General features: G+C 37.5%; 1 protein-coding gene across 2 annotated transcripts; it reads left to right on the top strand.

Annotated features, from left to right (window-relative positions):
- The first annotated feature begins 992 nt into the window (after window positions 1–992).
- Window positions 993–19,707, top strand: mbtd1 (mbt domain containing 1). Of its 2 annotated transcripts, none has more exons than XM_059324693.1 (17): window positions 993–1,146; window positions 3,756–3,960; window positions 5,311–5,444; window positions 5,539–5,653; window positions 5,738–5,820; window positions 5,913–6,030; window positions 7,028–7,162; window positions 7,252–7,340; window positions 8,491–8,725; window positions 9,008–9,063; window positions 10,486–10,590; window positions 10,731–10,878; window positions 12,210–12,292; window positions 13,154–13,388; window positions 14,461–14,532; window positions 16,866–16,967; window positions 18,414–19,707. In XM_059324693.1, the coding sequence occupies exons 1-17, from the start codon at window positions 1,126–1,128 to the stop codon at window positions 18,593–18,595; spliced, it is 2,118 nt and encodes a 705-aa protein (XP_059180676.1). In that variant the 5' UTR covers window positions 993–1,125; the 3' UTR covers window positions 18,596–19,707. The 2 variants fall into 2 exon arrangements, with proteins under 2 accessions (XP_059180676.1, XP_059180677.1); XM_059324694.1 differs by having other exon boundaries at window positions 16,866–17,021; window positions 18,477–19,707.
- Window positions 19,708–20,148: the final 441 nt, after the last annotated feature.

Here is a 20,148-nt window from a genome sequence, read left to right as displayed (position 1 = left end):
TGTGGGGTTTTTTAAGATGTTTTTTAAACAATATTTTTATTAAGTAAAGGATGGTTACATAAAATGTGTTACAGAAATAAAAAGCAAAACAAGTTAACAAAACAAGACAAACAAATCATAAACAAACAAAAAACAAAACATCAGCTCAGATCCATATGAATAATAATAAGACTTGGGGTTACAGTAATAATGTGTAGTATGAGCAACCAAGAAAATCCCCGCAGCATAAAAAGAGAAAATCATAACATCAATGTAAAACAGTTATTGTAGTATATTTTATGTTACAAGTGGTATATTTTATGTTACGTTTAATACAAGTGTTCTGCTTTACTAAAGAAGCTACAGTCTGGCCTTTTGTTCAGAACAGAACTGTAACAACTGGTTCAAACCAGAATAATGAACTGTAAAGATCTGGGAGTTGTCAGACAGTAGAGGCGTTGGGATTTGAATATAAACAAATATAGGTTGTATCCTGTTAAGGTTAAAAAGTAGACTTAGCAGCGTGCTCGTTCCCGTTATGTTTCGAATGGGCTGGAAAATTCAAATTAAATGATCTTACACACAGACAGAAAAGCCAGAGAGAACACGGGCATCATTGGACTCGGGACACCTTTTTTCAGCCGCCTTGAAATTGACAAAGTTCTCCTCCGCTGTACCTAGGCAGTGTAGTCTGATGTTTGATAATAAAGAAAACTAAAAAGGAACTTCGACTTGGTCTTTAATCCACTTTTCTCACTAAGAGAGGTAGTAAATTTACACCACATTATTTTTAAGTAAAATATTCCTTCTATTTATATGGGTTTGAGTTTGACAGAAGACTGATATGGGGACGTTTTACTATATCCTGTTCTAGTCAGTTTAGATGAATTCATTCATTCATTTTCTTATTGCCCAGTCCACTGTTTTGTTTCTGTGGGTCGATGACCTCCATTCTGGATCGACCAATCACAGGAAAGTAGGTTACACTCGCGCATGCGCAGACGCAGCAGAGTAATTTGTTGATATCCTGCTTGGTAGTATTCATTTTAGACTTTGGTATTTCAAAGCCAAATTTACCCCCAGCATAGGGGTTTGGTTTGCCCTGGGAAGCACAGTTAACTAGAAGATTATCTATATGAAGGGCTGATGGAAGACACAAGGGATTTGGTGAGTGGATTTGAAACATTTTAGGGCCGCTAGCCTCTGATTAGTGAGGATTAGCTTCTGCTAGCGCTGCTCCTTTGTTGTTATGTGTTTATGGTAGCTAGCTAGTGGCTCAGCTAAAAATAAATATAAGCAAGCTGTCAAAGGCAAGTATAGAAACAAAATAGCATCGCGCTTATTTTAACTACATGTGTGTAGGTGCAGGTTTGCAGCGCAAATGAGAAGCGTGGTATGCTTTAGTGGATAAAAACAGGTTTCCGCTAGCCAGCTGTGCTAACTTTAGTTAGCATTAGGCGGCCGCTGTTGTGTCTTCACTGGTTTCCAAACTAACTGGTTGCAGATTCGTCACATGTTTAATTAACAAACAGTCATGGAAAAAATAATTAGACCCTTTTTTTCTTCATTGCATTTGTTAATTTCAATGCCTGGTACAACTAAAGGTATATTTGTTTGGATAAATATAACGATATCAACCAAAAATAGCTGATCAGTTTATTAAAGAACTGATAATTAGACATTTTCCATGTTTTTATTGATTATAATCAAAGTCATTATCAAGTCAACCATGGTAAATGTCTAGATATCAGCTGTTAAATTAATCTCTTATCAGCTATTTTTGTTGTTATAATTATATTTGTCCAAACAAATGTACCTTTAGTTGTACCAGGCATTAAAATGAACAAATGCAATGAAGAAAACAAGGGTGATCTAATATTTTTTTCCATGGCTGTATTTCCAGATCGCATCTCCCATCTATTGTGGATAATACTGTTGTATAAGTGAACACTACACCACCAACCACCTATAAATAAAAATAAAGCATGAAAATATAATGTTTGCAAGATCTGTTAGAGCTGGATTCAAATTCACTAAGATAAAGTATAATTGTTCATGAACCATCACCTCTATATGTACATCTATATGTATATCTATTTTATATGTTTATTAAATATGTGGCAAAACTGCTTACTGAGGCAGAACACAGCTGCACACACCAGTGCGCCAACCAGTCAGTTTGAAACCAGTAAGGACACAAGACCGCGCTTATTTTATCTTATGAATTAGCCTTACTATTTTGCACGTTACATTCAATTTACTATGTCTTTACTGGCTAGTACACTGTGTTTTTTTTCTTAAAGCAATCTTAATGGCTCAATGATTGTGTTATTGCAGCCAGTTAGGATGTGATGCATAGAGGAGGAAGTAGACACTCTTGTTAATAGTAAACATTACAGCATTATTTTTCGGATTATGTCAATTTACAACCAATGAGTAAGACGTTACGGCACTAATTCTAATTTTAGATTTTTCTTCTAATTTTTTAGATTTCTTGCTTATTTATTTAGCTTTTTTTTCTCATCTGCTTCACACAGCCAGCTTCCTGTTTAATTTAGGGACTATTTTAATTAGACTGTAAAATATCATCTAGGAAGAAAAATGTAAATGTACAATAAGAAGAAAAAAACTTGAAAACTATATTGCCCTATAAAGTCTAACTGCAGTAACTACGCAAAGGGTAAAACTGAGAAAAACTGCTTTAAAGTTGTTGTTTTTTAACGTTTTTTTTAACTGGCCAGCCAAATTGGTTATAGGTTGGTAAGTGTAATGACGCTTATTTCTACATGTGTTGATGATATATTTTTTATGATAAAAAAAAAAATCATGAAGATGTATTTGACCTTTGACCCCAAAAATGTAGTTACTGTTCTAATAGTAATGCAAAAACAGAGTACAGTAACTACGATGTTGTCGTCTTCTTTCAGCTTTTATATTTTGTTTTCAGTTAATAAACATTTTCAAATTGACTTTATCAGTGTATTTAAAAGTGTTTTCTCTATTCAAAGATTTGCAAATTTTGGACTTAATATTATAAATTAATGGTGTTATATTATAGTCTTAGTACAATTTTATCTCACTGTTTTACTAACTCACTATGTAGATAATATTTTCTCTTTCAAAAAAACTTATAATTTCTATTATTTTTGTCTTCACTATTTAACACAGTGAGGAAATACAAGGCTACACTGTATCACATTCAAAGCAGACCATCTGCTTTGGTTTTATGTTTAAATCTGGTAAGTGAACCTACTGCTGTCTGCTTTGGTTTTACATTGGATTTTGTAGTTGCTGCAATTTTTATATCAATATTTATCTGAAATCAAGCAAATTTGAAATTTGTCACATGATAAAACAGACATCAAGGAGTTCGTTTTTAGTTGTAACATCGACCAAAAATGTAGTTACTGCAGTTATGCTTGGTAGAGCAGTATACTGGATCTGAAACAAACAAACGTGTTTGTACATTTTTTTGAGCAAAAATGACAAAAGTCACTGGTCCCCACTTCCCTCCAATGCAAATATGTGATTTCCTTTGAGTTTCTAAGTTAGTAAACTGAATGTGTTTGAGCTTTGGATGGTCACAGACACAGCAAGACCGAGATGTTACTATCGATTTTAGGAAACTGTTATAGATATTTTCTGTAGTTGCTGAAAATGTACTGACTTAACAATACATAATACAAAATTAATTGTTGAGGCACTAGTTGCTGCCCTTATATATTCCTTTCATTCAGACTCTAATGGATTTTTTTTGTAATTTTCCTCAATTCTAGGCGGAACGAACTGCACGTTCAGAGCGTAAGCGGAGAGACTCGTTCGGGATGTTTGATGGTTACGACAGCTGCAGCGAGGAGTCGACCAGCAGCTCCAGCTCAGAGGACAGTGAGGATGAGGTGGTGCCCTCCATCCCTGCCAGCCTGCCCATCATCAAGAACAATGGACAGGTCTACACTTATCCCGATGGCAAGGCTGGGATGGGTCAGTACATTGAAAAATATGTTTAAAATGTATTACATTGCACATATGTATGTGTATGTATATACAGGGTTCGTACGGGTGCTTGAAATCCTTAAAAAGTGCTTGGATTTTGGATAAAGTGCTTGTAAATGCTTGAAATTCTTACTGTATTTCTCTTGCAATCTGACTATATCCATCTATAGACTATAGATAATCACATGTCCAATGTAAAAAATAATGAGTAGCCTATCTGAAATGAAGACTGTTCCTCCTAAAAGTGTAACACCATCACTGTTGGTATGGTTCAGTGAAATCTCCCCCTTTTAGTATGTAAGTACTCATCTAAAACATGCAACTTACAACAGGTGTAAGATACTGGAAAAGCTTGAAAATTTACCTTGAAAGTCCTTAAAAAAGGCTTGAATTTGACCACTGCTAAAGTGTACGAACCCTGTACATACTGCATTTTGTCAATGCCCAGATGTATATTTACTAGGACTGGGCGATATGGACCAAAAGTCATATCCTGATATATTTAGGCTGAATATCGATATACGATATATATTTCAATATTTTTATTGCTAAGTGAGAGCAAATGTTCAGTCAAAGTCAAATATGACATGTCACAAATAGTATTATTGACACCGTTTATTTAAGTGAACATAAATACTGTATAACAATAGGAGAACCATAAATAGAATAGAATAGAATAGAATAGCCTTTATTGTCATTGTATATAATACAACGAAAACTCTGTGCACATTTAAATTAAAAAAATATCCTAAATAAAAATGGCCTATGAAATAAAATAGGCCAATCTTTTTCAGAAATAAATACATTTAAATGTGCAAAGAATAACAAACATTACATAAGAACAAAATATCACAAACCCTAGTAAGGACAGCATTTATATATAAAGAAAGACATTTAAAAAAAAAAAAATCAATATATACGATATGGTCTAATTCCATATCACATTTAAAAAATGTATATACCGGTATATATCGATATATCGCCCAGCCCTAATATATACTGTATATTTTTGTCCTTATTTAAGTTTTACTACTTGTTACCTTACTTCACTGCCACTTTCATATGGCTTCCACCACTAGTGGATGTAGTGTCTCTGGTGTTTGTTGCTGTCTTATAGTTCTATCTTTATTTTGTTCTATTCTATTTATATTCACTATCTGAATCTGTTTTACTCTGTACTTGAGCTGCTGCTACTCCCACATTTTCTCCATGGGGATCAATGAAAGAATATCTTATCTTCAGAATATCTAATCTGATTTTATGCTTTGTGTTGTGCTCTGGGATATAATATTCATGCATCCCATCAAATGTCACTGTTTTGTGATCTCTGTTTCACAGCCACCTGTGAGATGTGTGGAATGGTCGGAGTACGAGATGCTTTTTACTCAAAAACCAAGCGCTTTTGCAGTGTGTCCTGTTCTAGGAGTTATTCCTCAAATTCCAAAAAAGCTAGCATCTTGGCAAGACTCCAGGTAAGTGTTTTTTTAAGTCTACTGCAACAAATGATTTAAGATTAAAACCTTTATTATCACACAAATATTGATGTGTGCTTTTATTTTTTGCAAGGGCAAACCACCGACAAAAAAGGCAAAAGTCTTACAGAAACAGCCCCTCATGGCAAAGTTGGCTGCTTACGCCCAGTACCAAGCAAGTCAGCAGAACCAGGCCAAATCAAAAGCTGGTATGATCTCAGAAAGTAATAATTAATAAGGTGTGGATTTGTTTATATGTGATCCAGCTTTACACTGTTTCTTGTCCCTGTCAGTGGTCCCTGCAGAGAGCTTTGACTGGGGTCGGTATATCTGTAGCAATAACACAACTGGAGCTCCAGTCAGCTGTTTCAAGCATGTAAGTAAAAAAACGGGACTCGAGTTTGACGCAACCGCTAATTTGTTGCTTTCTTGATTTAATTGCTTCACTGCTTCGTTTGTGCTCTATAGGCCCCTATGGGGAAATGTTGGGGGGACATAGAAGAAGGAGTGAGAATCGAAGTGATCAACTCCGATACTAACCTCTCCACTAAGGTGTACTGGATAGCAGAAATCATTAAGCTAGCAGGTAAGAGTGTGTCGTCAGTTAGCTAAAGGCTAAAAGCTCAAATTTAGTTTAAGGACAAATCCAACCAAAAAGCCTATTCAGCTATGTTGGTAAATCTTACTTTTTCACCCTTTTTGCTTGTGAATGTCTTTTTTTAAAAGGAATATTATTAAGAATATTTTTGTGTGTTATGTATATCACAATAGTGTCGAGCTACGGCAGCTAAGCTGCAAAAAGGACAGCTTTAAGAATACTTTTTTACCTACTGCAGTTGCACTTTATAATGACTCCCCTTTTAGTAAGGACAGAAGAATATTTATTTTAACTTTAGCTTAAGCTGCTTATACTGTATGTATACATCAAACTGTATTTTTGCACCTGTATATTTGCACACTTGCTGTAACTGTTATCTATGAGTAACAGCTACTAATGCACATGGACCATCCATTCCACTTTTTCTATCCTAGGCTATGTATTGTGGGCTCATGTTCTGTATAGGTGGAATATGTATGTATAAGTGTTGTGTTGTGTGTATGTTGGCTGCTGGAACACCTAAATTTCTCTGCTGGGATGAATAAATCTTATCTTATCTTATCTTATCTTATCTTATCTTATCTTATCTTATCCTGGCTGAGTGATTTCATCCGACTTTTGTTACTGTTAGTTAGCTAACTAAAAGTAGCAAGCTGAGCAGCATGCTGGCTAACCAAGGTGCCCAAATTAGCTTTGAAGCGAGATATTTCATCCAACTTTTGTGCACTCAGTTAAACCTTATCATGCATAGTAACACACAGCATATGCACATACACACTTCATGCATCTTCATTTATGACGTCTCGTCCATATTCAGTTAAAAGTTGATGCCTAATTTATGACATGACATCTACACTTGTACAACCAAGCAAACCTTATATGATGATGAAGACCATGTGACAGAGTATAAAGTCAAGAAGAAACATATATATGGACCAGGGTCAAGGATGAGCTCTCACTGAATCATGTTTTTCTGACTTTGCAGGGTTCAAGGCTCTCTTACGGTACGAGGGCTTCGACAACGACAGCAGTAAGGACTTCTGGCGTAATCTCTGCATCCCTGAAGTGCACCCAGTGGGATGGTGCGCTTCAAGTGGCAAACCCCTTGTACCTCCAAAAAGTGAGTCTGGTGGCAAATTTGTTTTACAGTCTTGTTCTTGAATGCCTTGATGGTAAATTTCACTGTTGTTTTCATAATCTTCCTGACAGGCATTCATCACAAATACTCTAACTGGAAAGCCTTTCTTGTGAAGCGTCTCACTGGAGCTAAAACACTGCCGCCTGACTTCAATGCCAAGGTGAGAACCACTAATTCCTCACAATTTTATTGATACTGTGCCATCTTTAAAAGCAGAGCAAGCTGGTTTCTGATATTCTTTATGCTAATTAAACATCTCTAAATTTAAGAATGGTTTTGGAAATGATTTAATAGAAGTACTTGTGTCGACTCTAAAACCTTCTAGAAATCAAAACAACCGCAGTGCTTTTATTTTGAAGGCGGTTTACGTATATCTGCCTGCAAAGAAACGCGTTCCACTAAATACACTGAGTTACCTCGGTACCTTGTCAAAAACAAGTATTGCTTTTTGCATAAAGTTAATAAATTACTGGTTTACTGCATAATAATATACTATTAATATAATATTACTGCTCCATGAAAATAAAAATAAGACATTCCTTGGTCACCTTGTGAATCCACCATAAGAGCTAACAAACATTAGCATTAGCACTTGAGCTAACAAGCACTTTTACTATAGTTAAGACAACAAATATAGCCACTAATATGTATGACAGAAGAAAATAAACTTTAACAAACCTTGTTCCTGTCAGCCAGCCACTATAGAAACCTTTTTAATACTTTATATCAACTTTATATGAATTATGATGCACTCCTTATTTTTTACCGTTCGTTTTTTCATTTAACCCTTCCACCTGTTATTTCCTGTCACTACCTTTCAAAATTAAAGCACCCGTTTCACACTGGACGGCACCTTTGCAAAATAAAAGCATCACAACATTGTAAAACACCTAGAAAATTTACAAACATGAAAAACAAGCTTTATAACACAAAAACACCAATAGGAACCTTGCTAAAGGTCATTTACAGTTGTGTTTAAAATAAATGGAAAAGTGATATAGTGATTGGAGTATTTACTACTTTTTACTGCTATATTTGATTTACTCCACATTAACAGTCTTATCATATCATGTATTCTTATCAGTAGCAGCTCAAAACCAGATAATTTACTGTATTTTATAAAGCGATTAAATTAATATTGAGCAGAATTTAGTTCAGAGTTTTGCCCCTGCAAACTTCATGGTATTGGTCATGTGGCCCCTTGGGAAAATTAATTGCCCACCCCTGCTCTATAAACTACAATGAATATGGTGAATTGTTCAGAACCTCTAGTGTTGCTTTTGTTAAACCCATGTGTGATTCTACACCAGGTACAAGAAAACATGCAGTTTCCCTTTAAGAAGCTGATGCGGGTAGAGGTGGTGGATAAGAACTACCTGTGCCGGACACGGGTGGCGCTGGTGGAGCAGGTAATTGGAGGTCGCCTTAGGCTCGTCTACGAGGAGAGCCAGGACGGGTCGGATGACTTCTGGTGCCACATGTACAGCCCCCTCATCCATAATATAGGCTGGTCGCGCAGCATCGGACACCGTTTCAAACGATCTGGTTAGTTTCGAAGGATCCAGTAAGACTTCACTTTGAAGGGAACATTCACCATTTTTTATGTGGAATTCCAATCAGTGTTAATGGTATTTTGAGACCACAAAAATAAAAAATTTAAATAAATTGCCCAGTGCGTGCTATATTAACCAAGAAAGTTGAGTTCCCCTGCTTGCAGAGCTCTACTCGCTGTGCCTACATGTACCAAACCATTTCAATCTCATAGAGCTCTTTATTTTTTTTTTAGGTCAAGCAAGTAATTTTTTTTTCTGTCAATTTATTTTTCAGATGTTACAAAGAAAACTGAGGGTCAAGCTGATGCTCCAGCACCGTTCTTCCATAAGGTAATGCAGGTTTTTATTATACTGTCCTATAAAGTCTAACTGCAGTAACGACATTTTTGGTCAAAATTGAGTTATAACTAAAAATGAACTCCTTGATGTCTGTTTTATCTTGTGACAAAGTTTGATTTTTGCTTTATTTCAGAGAAATAATGACATGAAATTGTGGTAAAAACTTTAAAGCAGTTTTTCTCAGTTTTAACCTTTGGTTAGTTACTGCCGTTAGGCTTTGTAGGGCAGTATAGGTAGAGGTTTTTATATTTTTTTATATTTGCCTTTATCTTATTTATTTTCTGCCTCTTCATACCTGGATAAGACAATGAGACATGTCCCTAAATCTATTGCCCCAATGCATGCTTGGAGGGTATGTATTGAAATCACATGCTGCTATTATTTCGAAATAAGAGCACATTATTCAAGATAACTTTATCCAGCATTAACAAGTCAACTCTCAAACTGTGTTTAGAGAAATAAGATAAAATGGATGAGAATCATCAGGATTATTTTAGCCCGAACAGCATGCTAACCTGGATGAGTTACTAGCAGGGCCCTGGTATTCAATTATTGCTGTGTGTTGCTTTTCATTCTCATTTATTTGTAATTCCAGGTGGGCTTTAAGATACTAATACTGAGTGATTATTGAACCATCTATATGACTGGTTTCTACAGCCCCTTTAAAAACTTCAGACTTCCCGAGTGTCACAATTTTTAAAACATGTCCAACTGATTGCGGTTTTCTTTTTTTTTCTTTTTTAACTTTATTGCCTTTATGCACATTAACAGGCAATTGACATCACAAAGGAAAACAAATCTAAACATCTTGAGATTAAGTCTCATCTGTCACACAAATAGCACTGTAAAGGGTATTGCACATATTTTATCTGGTTCTGTATTCCGAAAAAAAAAGGGATGTTTTAGATAAAAATAGTGTATAAGAGTCTTAAGCGATATAGTCTGTAACTGGGGTCCACCTTCTCATAAAAACAGCTACTTTTAGCTGTAATTGGGCAGTCATATATTCCATCATGTAGACATGTTTTACTTTCTGTAACCACTGAGTGAGCATGAGGGGGTCTCTCTTCATCCAATTTATAGTAATAATTTTTCTTGCAATCATCAACAAAATGTGTCATATATCACATTGTTCTGTGGTAAACAGGTGGTCAGGAAACACATCTAATAAAGATAACAAAGAGTCCATTGGAAGTTACACTGCCACATTTTTTTCCAGTTCTTCTTTGACATTTTTCCAAAATGTTTGTACTTTTGTGCAGTCCCAAAATATAGGAGTATGGTCGCCGACCATGCCACAGCTCCTCCAACATTTGTTGCTGGGGTTGCAGTTTTCTAATGTACTTCCAGATTCATCTTTCTGGCTAATAAATATCCTCAATTTGCCTTTTTTTCTATCTGAATGTGTACCAGGTAAAAGACGTGGACCAGAGCGGGGAATGGTTTAAAGACGGGATGAAATTAGAAGCCATTGACCCTCTCAACCTCTCAGCTATATGTGTAGCCACTGTAAGGAAGGTAAGTCTGTTTCTGGACTCTGTGTTAATGTCGTGTATTGAAGTGTTGTTTGTCAGGAGAAACCTAAGGATTAGTTCTCATTGTTAGAGTTAAATGCTTTTCTCTAAGCTGCTCCATACTGACTCTGTGGTTCTGTGTAGGTGTTGGCAGACGGGTACCTCATGATTGGGATCGATGGATCAGAAGCAGTGGATGGATCAGACTGGTTCTGCTACCACGGCACCTCCCCCTCAATCTACCCTGTCGGCTTCTGTGAAATCAACAACATTGAACTCACACCCCCCAGAGGTACTGTTCACTGGTGTTTTTGTTTATTTGAGCCTTTTTTATAAATGTAAATTGGGATTTGATCTCACTGAAAGAACCACATATGTATGGAAGATTTAAATTGCCCAAATACAGAACATTAAACAAAGAAATAAAGTTATGTACGTCTCAAAAATCTGCTCACTCAGCGTGTCTCCATTACAAATTAGCCCCCAGAGGGATTTAGAGACTCTGGAGGTGACGTATGGTTTTCGATCGTCGCGTAATCGCTTATCGACTGTGATCCCATATGTGACAGATTAAACACGGGAGACGCAACTGTGGCCGCCGTCGCTAACTGTGCACAACATCAGCAGGTGATCATAAACAAAGCCGCATGGCTAATTATGCACAGCATCTCCGCTGATCATAAACATAGCGATCGTGAATTAACCGGCATCGCTAACTGTGCACAGAGTGTCCGGTGCTTATTGTAAACAAACAGAGATCGCTAAGTGAACACCTCCTGCAGCAGCAGCACATACACACTGTACTGCTACAGAGCTAACTGTTGGCCTGTTAGCAATTTGCAGACTGCACGCTAAGGGGTTAACATCCCCTCCGGCTCTGCAGCTGGGAGAGACTGCTGCAGGAGGACTGTGCCGCTTCGACTCTTTCTTACTCTTCATAAGTTAAGAAGAGTAAGAACGAGTCTCCAAAAGTCTCCAATAACACCAGAAAAAGTCGCTAGTTTTGTTGCTAGTCGCTTTTTTGAAAAATAGTCACTAGTGGGGACTGAAAAGTGTGTATATATATATATATAGATATATAGATATATATATATATATATATATTAGGGCTTGGTATTTAAATTACGCTTGTTTCGAGCCGCCACGTTTATCAACAGCCGATCATTTTTATGATGTGATTGGAGAGAAACAATCGTTTGATAAATCCCACGTGAACCCTGTTGTAAGACGAAATATACGCTCAGATCTGCGCTGGTTTCTACGCTCGTTTGACAAATGAGGGCCAGTATGTTCCATTTAGGATTGGTGAGTGAACTGTGACATCTACTGGTTTTGAATTTGGTTTGAGGAATGTTCTGGTGTTTGGAAAATTTGAACACAAGCCCATGAATGCGGCCCAACTTTTTCTTTTGTCTCCATCTCAAAAAAGGTGTTCCTTTGCACCTTCCCATGAAAACTAATGACTGAGTATTGTACTTTTATTTAGGTATTTCAGATCTTCCATACATTGCCTTTATACTGTACAACATTTTAATGCAGTTTATCTTTCTGTGAAGTTTTAGAAGCATTTTGTTAGTATATTCTTGTATAAAGTGAATGAATGTTCTGGTCTCTGTTCCCCAGGGTACACTAAACTGCCATTTAAATGGTTCGACTACCTCAGAGAATCGGGTTCAATAGCTGCTCCTGTCAAGCTCTTTAACAAGGTAATTTATTGAGGAATTCTTCTTTGTATTTGTGTCAAAGGTCTTATTATTCTGTGTTTTAATGTCTTGGTAATATTTTTGTTTTGTTGCAAAGGGTTTTATATGTCTCAAAAACAGAAAGCACAGCAAGTAAAAACAGCAAAAGTTTGATTAGTGATTTCAGTTGACATCTTCAAAAATGTATTTCTGTAGCTCAGGATTTTGCAGTAGCATCAACAGTATGTTTGTGAGAAAATGTGTCTTTTTTTATGTTTTCATGCAGATGTCAGTTAGGGCTGTCAGTCACCAAAACCCAAAGGATATGTTTGCCGGTTTGAAAAACAACTAGGTTGTGCTATAGAACCGAGAAAATGTGAAAACCTTTTTGGTAAAAAAAAAAAAAAAAAAAAAAAAAAATTCAGTTGATTTGAGCTTAACCCATTAGAACCCAGACCAATTTATCCTTAAAGGAAAATTATGGGGGATACACCACATAGAACACATTTATGATGTTTTTAAAAAAATACTCCCCTTAAATGTCAAAGATCTGTGATGTGACATATGTGACATATCACATTGGGCGTCTATGGTATTTATGTTTATGATATTTCTTATTTTAAAATGAATAAACTAGACACATTTTCTGCTTGCAGAAACAAATTTGCCTTTTTCTTTGCATCTCCACAACATATTTTTTCACAAAATTGTGACTTTAATAGTGCTGTTAGACAACAAATTCCATTTTAGATTTGTTTTTAAGTAACAAAATAATAATAAATCAATAATAAACCTACGCCTACGGCCTATTAATGTGTGTGTGCTTTTATTTAATGTAAATTATTAAAATATTTTTTTTGCACGGCATCTTCTTGCATCTTCCAGGAGGTTCCTAATCACGGTTTCCGGCAAGGCATGAAGCTGGAAGCTGTTGATCTCATGGAGCCACGGCTGGTGTGTGTTGCCACGGTGACAAGGATTGTGCACCGGCTACTGAGGATCCACTTCGATGGTTGGGAAGATGAGTATGACCAATGGGTGGACTGCGAGTCACCTGACCTCTACCCTGTGGGCTGGTGCCAGCTGACAGACTACCAGCTCCAACCCCCCGCCTCACAGAGTAAGAACACGATGCCGCTGAGGCTCTCATCCAAAACGTAAACTTGGCATACACAATATCTCATATTGTAGATGGAAGAATCCTACTGAAAAAAAAAATATATATATATATATGTATATGTGTGTAAGAATATCGTCACCCTGTTAAAATAATCGCCTAACTCTTTTTTTCAAGTTTTGCAGGAAACACAAAAAACTTCACGAAAAGTGTAACATATGACATTTATTGATCATTTCACTCAAAAAGGATGTAACAAAGGATGACTATTGGCATAGTAATAACACTAAATTATGTAACTTAAGAGAAATAAATGACTTAGGCAATTTTTTGTACATGCCTTTGTGACTTAAGCACGATATGGTAACACTTTATTTTGAAGGTGTCTACATAAGAGTCACACAAGCCTGTCAGAAACATGACATAACAAGTATCATGAGCATTAATGTTACTTCAAAGTGTCATTAATGTTCATGACACATCCCATGTCATGTTTATGACACGCTCATGTCACTCTTATGTAGACACCTTCAAAATAAAGTGTTACCATATCTTGCTGAAGTCGCAAAGGCATGTTCAAAAAATTACCTAAGTCACATTTTATTTTGACTTAGGCATAATAAATCAACTTAAGTCACACTTGACATAGGCCATTATCTTAAAGGGGTAAAATCACATGATCTGATCAACTGAGGATGTAGGCGATTTTACCATAGGTGGCAATGAGGAGATGATTTAGGCAACAAAAAAACAATTTTGACAAAAAATTACTTAGGTGATTATTTTAACAGTGTGACGATGTAGAATCTGTATAGGTGTGTACCGCCCTACAAAGCCTAACTGCAGTAACTACATTTTTGATCGAAATTGAGTTATAACTAAAAATGAACTCCTTGATGTCTGTTTTATCTTGTGACAAAGTTTTAGATTTTTAGATGGGAAACATTTAAGTTGCTTCCAAACTTTTGGCCTTTAGTTTATTTGTCATTAGCTTTCTTGGTTTGTTCCTCACCTTACTATATAGCTCACTGTTCACAAATGTCCCATAACTTCCTGTCTTATGATCTTCTTTCAGGTAACAGAGAAATGCCACAATCTGTACCCAAGCAGAAGAAGAAGGCCCAGCAGTACAAAGGCCAAAAGAAAAGTGAGTAATCCATCTTTCACTGTTGATTCGTTTCGCTCCGCTTCTTCCTCCGCCTTCTCCTTTTCCTCTTCCTCTTACTGTCGGTGGCTACACTAGTGCTAGAAACTCTGCTGCTGTCAGATCGGTCATCTGCCTGGTGTGTCAGGGATACTTTCATGTACCTCTGTGTCACAATCTTGGTTGTTGTTATAAGTATTTATTTTCCCTTTTGAGTGGGAGAGTTATTAACACATAGCCTGTGTGTTTGAGATACTTCAGGTATCAGGTAGCAGAAGGTGTTTTAGTGTTGCTTTCCCATCAGATCCACATTTTTTAAACGCAAAGCAGATGTAAATACTAAACTGGCACAAGTTTTGCTGAACACAAGCAGCTTATATGGAAGTCTATGGCTGCCAATATGAAAATTGAGTAATTTAATCAAATTGAAATGTATATTTCTTCCATTTGTGTGCACAATATGTATGACAAGATCCAAGTTAAATGGGTAAAATCTAATTTGCACTTTCATGTTAAAAAAAAATCATAATTACTGCCAAAATGTAATTGAAAGCTTAATTGATATAAAGTTTTGGCTTTGTCAAAGAGGTGTCTGCCCCCTGAACTGAAACTGGAAGATGGTTTCACAGGAGCTTGATAAGTGAAGGCTCTGGCTTTCAATCTACTGAGTATCTTAGTGTTTTGGGAGTGCAGTGCTCTAGTATGGTAATATGGTATTATGAGTTCTTTAAGAAATGATGGTGCCTGACCTTTAAGGGCTTTGTAAGTAAGGAGAAGGATTTTAAATAAAATTCTGGAGCGAGGCTAGAACAGGAGAAATATGATCTCCTATCTTGGTTCTTGTCAGTAAACGAGCCGCAGCATTCTGGACCAATTGAAGAATTTTAAGGGATTTTTACCTCGAAGTAACAAAAGCATAAACTACTTTTTCTGCATCCTTTTAAGACAGGATGTGTCTTATTTTTCCGTAGGTGAAAAACAGTCCTTTATGCAGTTTGTTTTATATGGGAGTTAAAGGACAAATCCTGATAAAGATACCTTATGTTAGTGCTAGGGCCAGGGTAATGCCATCAAGGGTAGTTACATTTTTAGATATTGTGTTTCAGAGGTGTTCTGGCACAATAACTTCAGTTTTATGTGAGTCTAACATCAGGAAATTGTGGATCATCCAGGGGTTTTTTAATGACTTGCATGAAATGTAGCTAGCTGAGCAGTTTCATCCGGCTTGGTTGATATAAATAATTGGGTGTCGTCAACATAACAATGAAATTTGATCAAATGTTTTCTAATGATATTTTGCTTGTATAGTGTGAATACAATTGTTCCAAGGACAGAATCCTGTGGAACACTTTGACTTGACATGATCAAACTGGGATCGATCTGATGAATAGGATTTAAAGCAGCTTAGAGCGGTTCCTTTAATGCCAATTAAATGTTCCGGTCGCTGTAACAGGATGTGATGATTAATGGTATTAAATGCAGCACTCGGATCGAAAAAGACCAGAACAGAGACAAAGTCCTTTGCCTGAAGCAATTGTAAGGTTGTTTGTGATTTTTACTAGTGCTGCTTCTGTGCTGTTATGATGCACACGAGAGATGATGTGGGGACGGGACTGATACTGAAAGGGTTGGTGCTTGTTTTGTGGTGTTTTGTTGTTTTTGAAGTGCAGTGGGGAGGGCAGCTCAATAAATTCAGTGCGTGAATGCGCGTGCATGTCTCGGAGGAGGACATGGGGGTGGGTTTTTTTACCCATAAAAAACATATACCGGTATAATCATGAATGATTTGATATGGAACACCCCTAGTTGCAATCCTGACTTTATTATAGTTAATGCCCTGATTTTGCCTGGTTTAAATTTCTTTTTAATTTAGGTTTTTCTTGTGACAACGATACGCAGAGGTATACACACACAACATTTTTTTTGTTTTTTTGCAGCAATTATGTTTTTTAAACATGAAAATCTGTTTTTAAAACTGTAGTTTTATTTTTGCCATACCACATGGGCATGCAAATGGAAAAATGAAAATTGAATGAATGTGAAATTATTCAAAATTGGCAGTCAAGACTTTTATGCATTTGTTATAGTTGCTGTAGCCTTGTTCTTGGTAGCTAACAGTGTATCTGCTTACTAGGGTCTGGCAGTCTGTTAGCTTACCAGGGGCTTATTCAGGTAACAACATGCGAGGTTAAATAAAAAAAAAAAGGTCACCTAAATCTGTAGCCTTTAAACTTTCCTTCACAATACTAAATCTAAAACTGAACTGAAGCGGTTGAACTGAACCCCTGTGTGTAATAAGCCCCTGGTAGCTTACCCGAGTCTGGCTTGGTGTTTAGAGAGGAAGATTCCGGTTGGTCGACGGCCCTTCAGTCAGGCAGGCAGGAGGAGGAGCAGCTTCTCGGGGGATGAAGAGCAGAGTCCGCCCCCTTACCCTGCCCAGGGGCCCTCTCGGCCCCGACCCCGAACCCACCTCCACCAAGCCCACAAATCAGGTAACATCACACTAACGATAAAATCAGCACAAAAGCGAGCCTCCTGAGGCTCCGAGGCATTTCTAACAGAAGACAGTCCTGCTGAGTGGCTCGCTGTGAAGCTGGATGCTGCTGATGCTTTATGTTCTGCTCTCAAACCAACCACATTGTCATTGTTCTCACATGAATATTTCCTCATGTCAGTCAAGTCTGTTTTTTGTTGTTGTTTTTCACTTTGAAGCAGTCACGAGGCATGTTTGTTTGACTTGATATTTCAGTTGTGTTGATGCTCATCATGCATGTGAAGTAGGGCTGCACGATTCTGGAAAAAAAATGTGAATCACGATTTTTTTGCGTAGAATTGAGATCACGATTCTCTGGCACAATTTTTTTCACAAAATGTAAAACAAAAAAAACAGTGCTTTGGCAAGGGCATAGTAGTAATTGTATCATTGGAAGATGAATTATTTTAACAAAACTAAAAATTGAGACATGCGGCTGATAACAACTCCCCCCTTTCATCATATGCACAACAAACTGATTTCCTTAGAACGTAGAGGCCCTGAACACAGCACTTCACAATTAGCTTAAAGATTCTTGGCCAGAAACGCAACAAGTCTGTCAACATGTTGATAATTCAGTGACGAACGGTGACATGTCACAATGTTCCCACCTGTACTGAACAGCCGTTCAGAAGGTGAGCTTGTTGCAGGAATACACAGGTATTTCCTCGCTAGCACAGACAGTCGTGGAGGTTAGTTCTGGTGGGTGAGTCTCGCCACTACCGATTGGGTTTTCGTCGCCATCCATTCAACCCTCCTTACCGCCGACTTCCTCCACTTTAACTCACTCTTTTCAAACCAGTGTTGCCAACTCCTCAGTAAGGAAAGTAGCGATTGGCCGTTCTATCCAATCAGCAACCAGGCTTTTTTCAGGGACGAAAAACAATCCTGTCAAAAGACCTCTCCGGACGTCTCATATTCAAATTAGGGGCGTTTCTGCGAGACCTACCTCATTTCGGGTATTGGGCGGTAGTGGAAACACCCTTAATAACACCAGAAAAAGTCACTAGATTTGTCGCTAGTTGCTTGTTTGAAAAAATAGTCGCTGGGGGGTTCTGAAAAGTCGCTCAGTTGGCAACACTGTTCCAAACACTCAACAGGCTTCCTTCACTGAATCACGTGTTGACGTTAAGACAGCAGCAGCAGTGCTGCGTTTGGGGGCACTTGAAAAAAATCCGTGAGGAAATAGAAGCATGTGTCAGAATCGACGTGTGTAGAAATAAGCTCACGTGTACGTGCAAATCGAGATCGCAATTTTTTACCGATTTATCGTGCAGCCCTAATGTAAAGTCAACATTAACACCTGGAACAAAGACAAAGGCTCCTCCATGATTTCCCTCAAAGTAACTGAACACAACTGGCTCATGTGTGCCGCCATTCTCTCTCTTTTATCTGTCTCTGCCCACGTCTGTAGAGTCTCTCTTGCGAATGAAGGAGGAGACGGCTGAGGTGGATGAGTTTACCTTCTCACAGGGCACCTCCGACCAGGAGAGCAACGGCTCAGGCAGCTACTACATTAAACAGGAGCCCTGAGGTCAGGACAGAGCAGGACAAGTGGGAGAGGACACACCTCTGGAAAAAACCCCCAGCAAGGATCAGGAACTAGCCTCCAGTCACACTCAGACCAACGCCACGGGCCTTCTATGGAGTCAGTACAGGAGATGTCGATGACGAGGAAAAAGGGAGTCGGTTTAAAGCTTCTGAACGATCCTGAAGGGAAGGTGAACACATTTCTAACCTTGTAGCTGTGTGCACAAAACCTGGGTTCCATAAAAGGGCATTCCCCTTCATACCAGCTACGGATGACGTCATCATCTCCCGTCTGAGACGTCCAATCAGACAAGATATTTGAACGGATATACAACAACCCTTTTTCCACAGAAATGGGAGTCCTGCAAGTCGACACCAGCCCACCCTGCCTCTGCCTCGACGTGGGCCGCACACAGAGACCTGTACAAACTGTGACAACCATTTATTGAGCCAGGTCTAGTTTTTTTTTTTTTTGTTTTTGTTTTTGTTTTCAGGTCAGAGAGTCAGCCACTGAACGGCCTGAGAAGAGAAGAAGAGGGCTGGCAGTGAAAGGAACAGAGTTGTGTATATTTTGATTTAATTTCTTCCGAACAATATTGCCAGGTGGACTTATATTTTGTTAATAGTACTTGAAGTTTTTTTTTTTTTTTTTTTTTTTTTTTTTTTTGTAATGATTTTGGAGTTGTTTTTGTCTTAATGTACCTATTTTGCATTTACATTTTTGGTGGCTGTGTGGCAAACTTAATGTGCATCGTTTCATAAATATAATTATATTCATATAGAATGTGGAGACCTATTCAAACAGAACTACAGAGTATAGATATAAAGGATTGTGATTTGAAGAGAGATCTTAGTACAGTGCTGCTCAGCATTACTGATTTTGGTCTTTTCTTTTTTTTTTTTTGATTTTGTTCCCTCTAATATTGCCCAGAAGATTTCCACAGCTGCAGTCATTTCTGATTCAACCATTACACGACCAAGATGTCTTCAAGTTCAACAATATCATTCATATTAGTGGTTCTTCAGCTCCATCAGGTCGCCAAAATAGATGCTGTAAATCCTCTAGGGCTGCATTAAAAAAAAAAATTAATACTTAATATAACAGCATTGTTATAGGTTGACATATGTGCCACCAGAAACTGAATTTGAATTATTTATCTTTGAATTTGAATTGCTTAACTTGAGTAATTGCATTAAAAAACTGAATTTGAATCACATAATTTGAATTTGTACTGTTCAATTTGAATCATTGCATTGAAAAAGTGAATCTGAATTGGAATTTGAAATTGAATTTATTAGTTTGGAACTGAACACTCAGTTCTTACAATTCAAATTCAGTTCGCAAAATTTAATTTCAATCTTCTGCGACAAACATCCGGGTAGTCGAGGCAGAGCAATCAAGCACAGATACACAGAGCGCCTCTTCGGCCAATCAGCACCTCTGTTTTCTTTTGTAACATTTGTTGGCAACTGGTTGCCATAGCGCCTCTTCGGCCAATCAGCACCTCCCTTTTTTTTTTTTTTGTAACATTTGTTGCCACCCGGTTGCCATGCCG

The sequence above is a fragment of the Centropristis striata genome, chromosome 21 (genome assembly GCF_030273125.1).
Source record: "Centropristis striata isolate RG_2023a ecotype Rhode Island chromosome 21, C.striata_1.0, whole genome shotgun sequence".
Classification (NCBI taxonomy): domain Eukaryota; kingdom Metazoa; phylum Chordata; class Actinopteri; order Perciformes; family Serranidae; genus Centropristis; species Centropristis striata.
The sequence above is the reverse complement of the archived record's forward strand: the minus strand, read 5'-3'. Positions and strand labels throughout refer to the sequence as shown.

Bases quoted from the DNA above. Each gene is read 5' to 3' on its own strand.
- mbtd1 (XM_059324693.1), top strand. From the start codon at position 1,126: ATGGAAGACACAAGGGATTTG. The intron at 7,163-7,251 runs GTGAGTCTGGTG...TCTTCCTGACAG, and splicing joins ACCCCTTGTACCTCCAAAAA to GCATTCATCACAAATACTCT. The intron at 9,064-10,485 runs GTAATGCAGGTT...AATGTGTACCAG, and splicing joins CAGCACCGTTCTTCCATAAG to GTAAAAGACGTGGACCAGAG.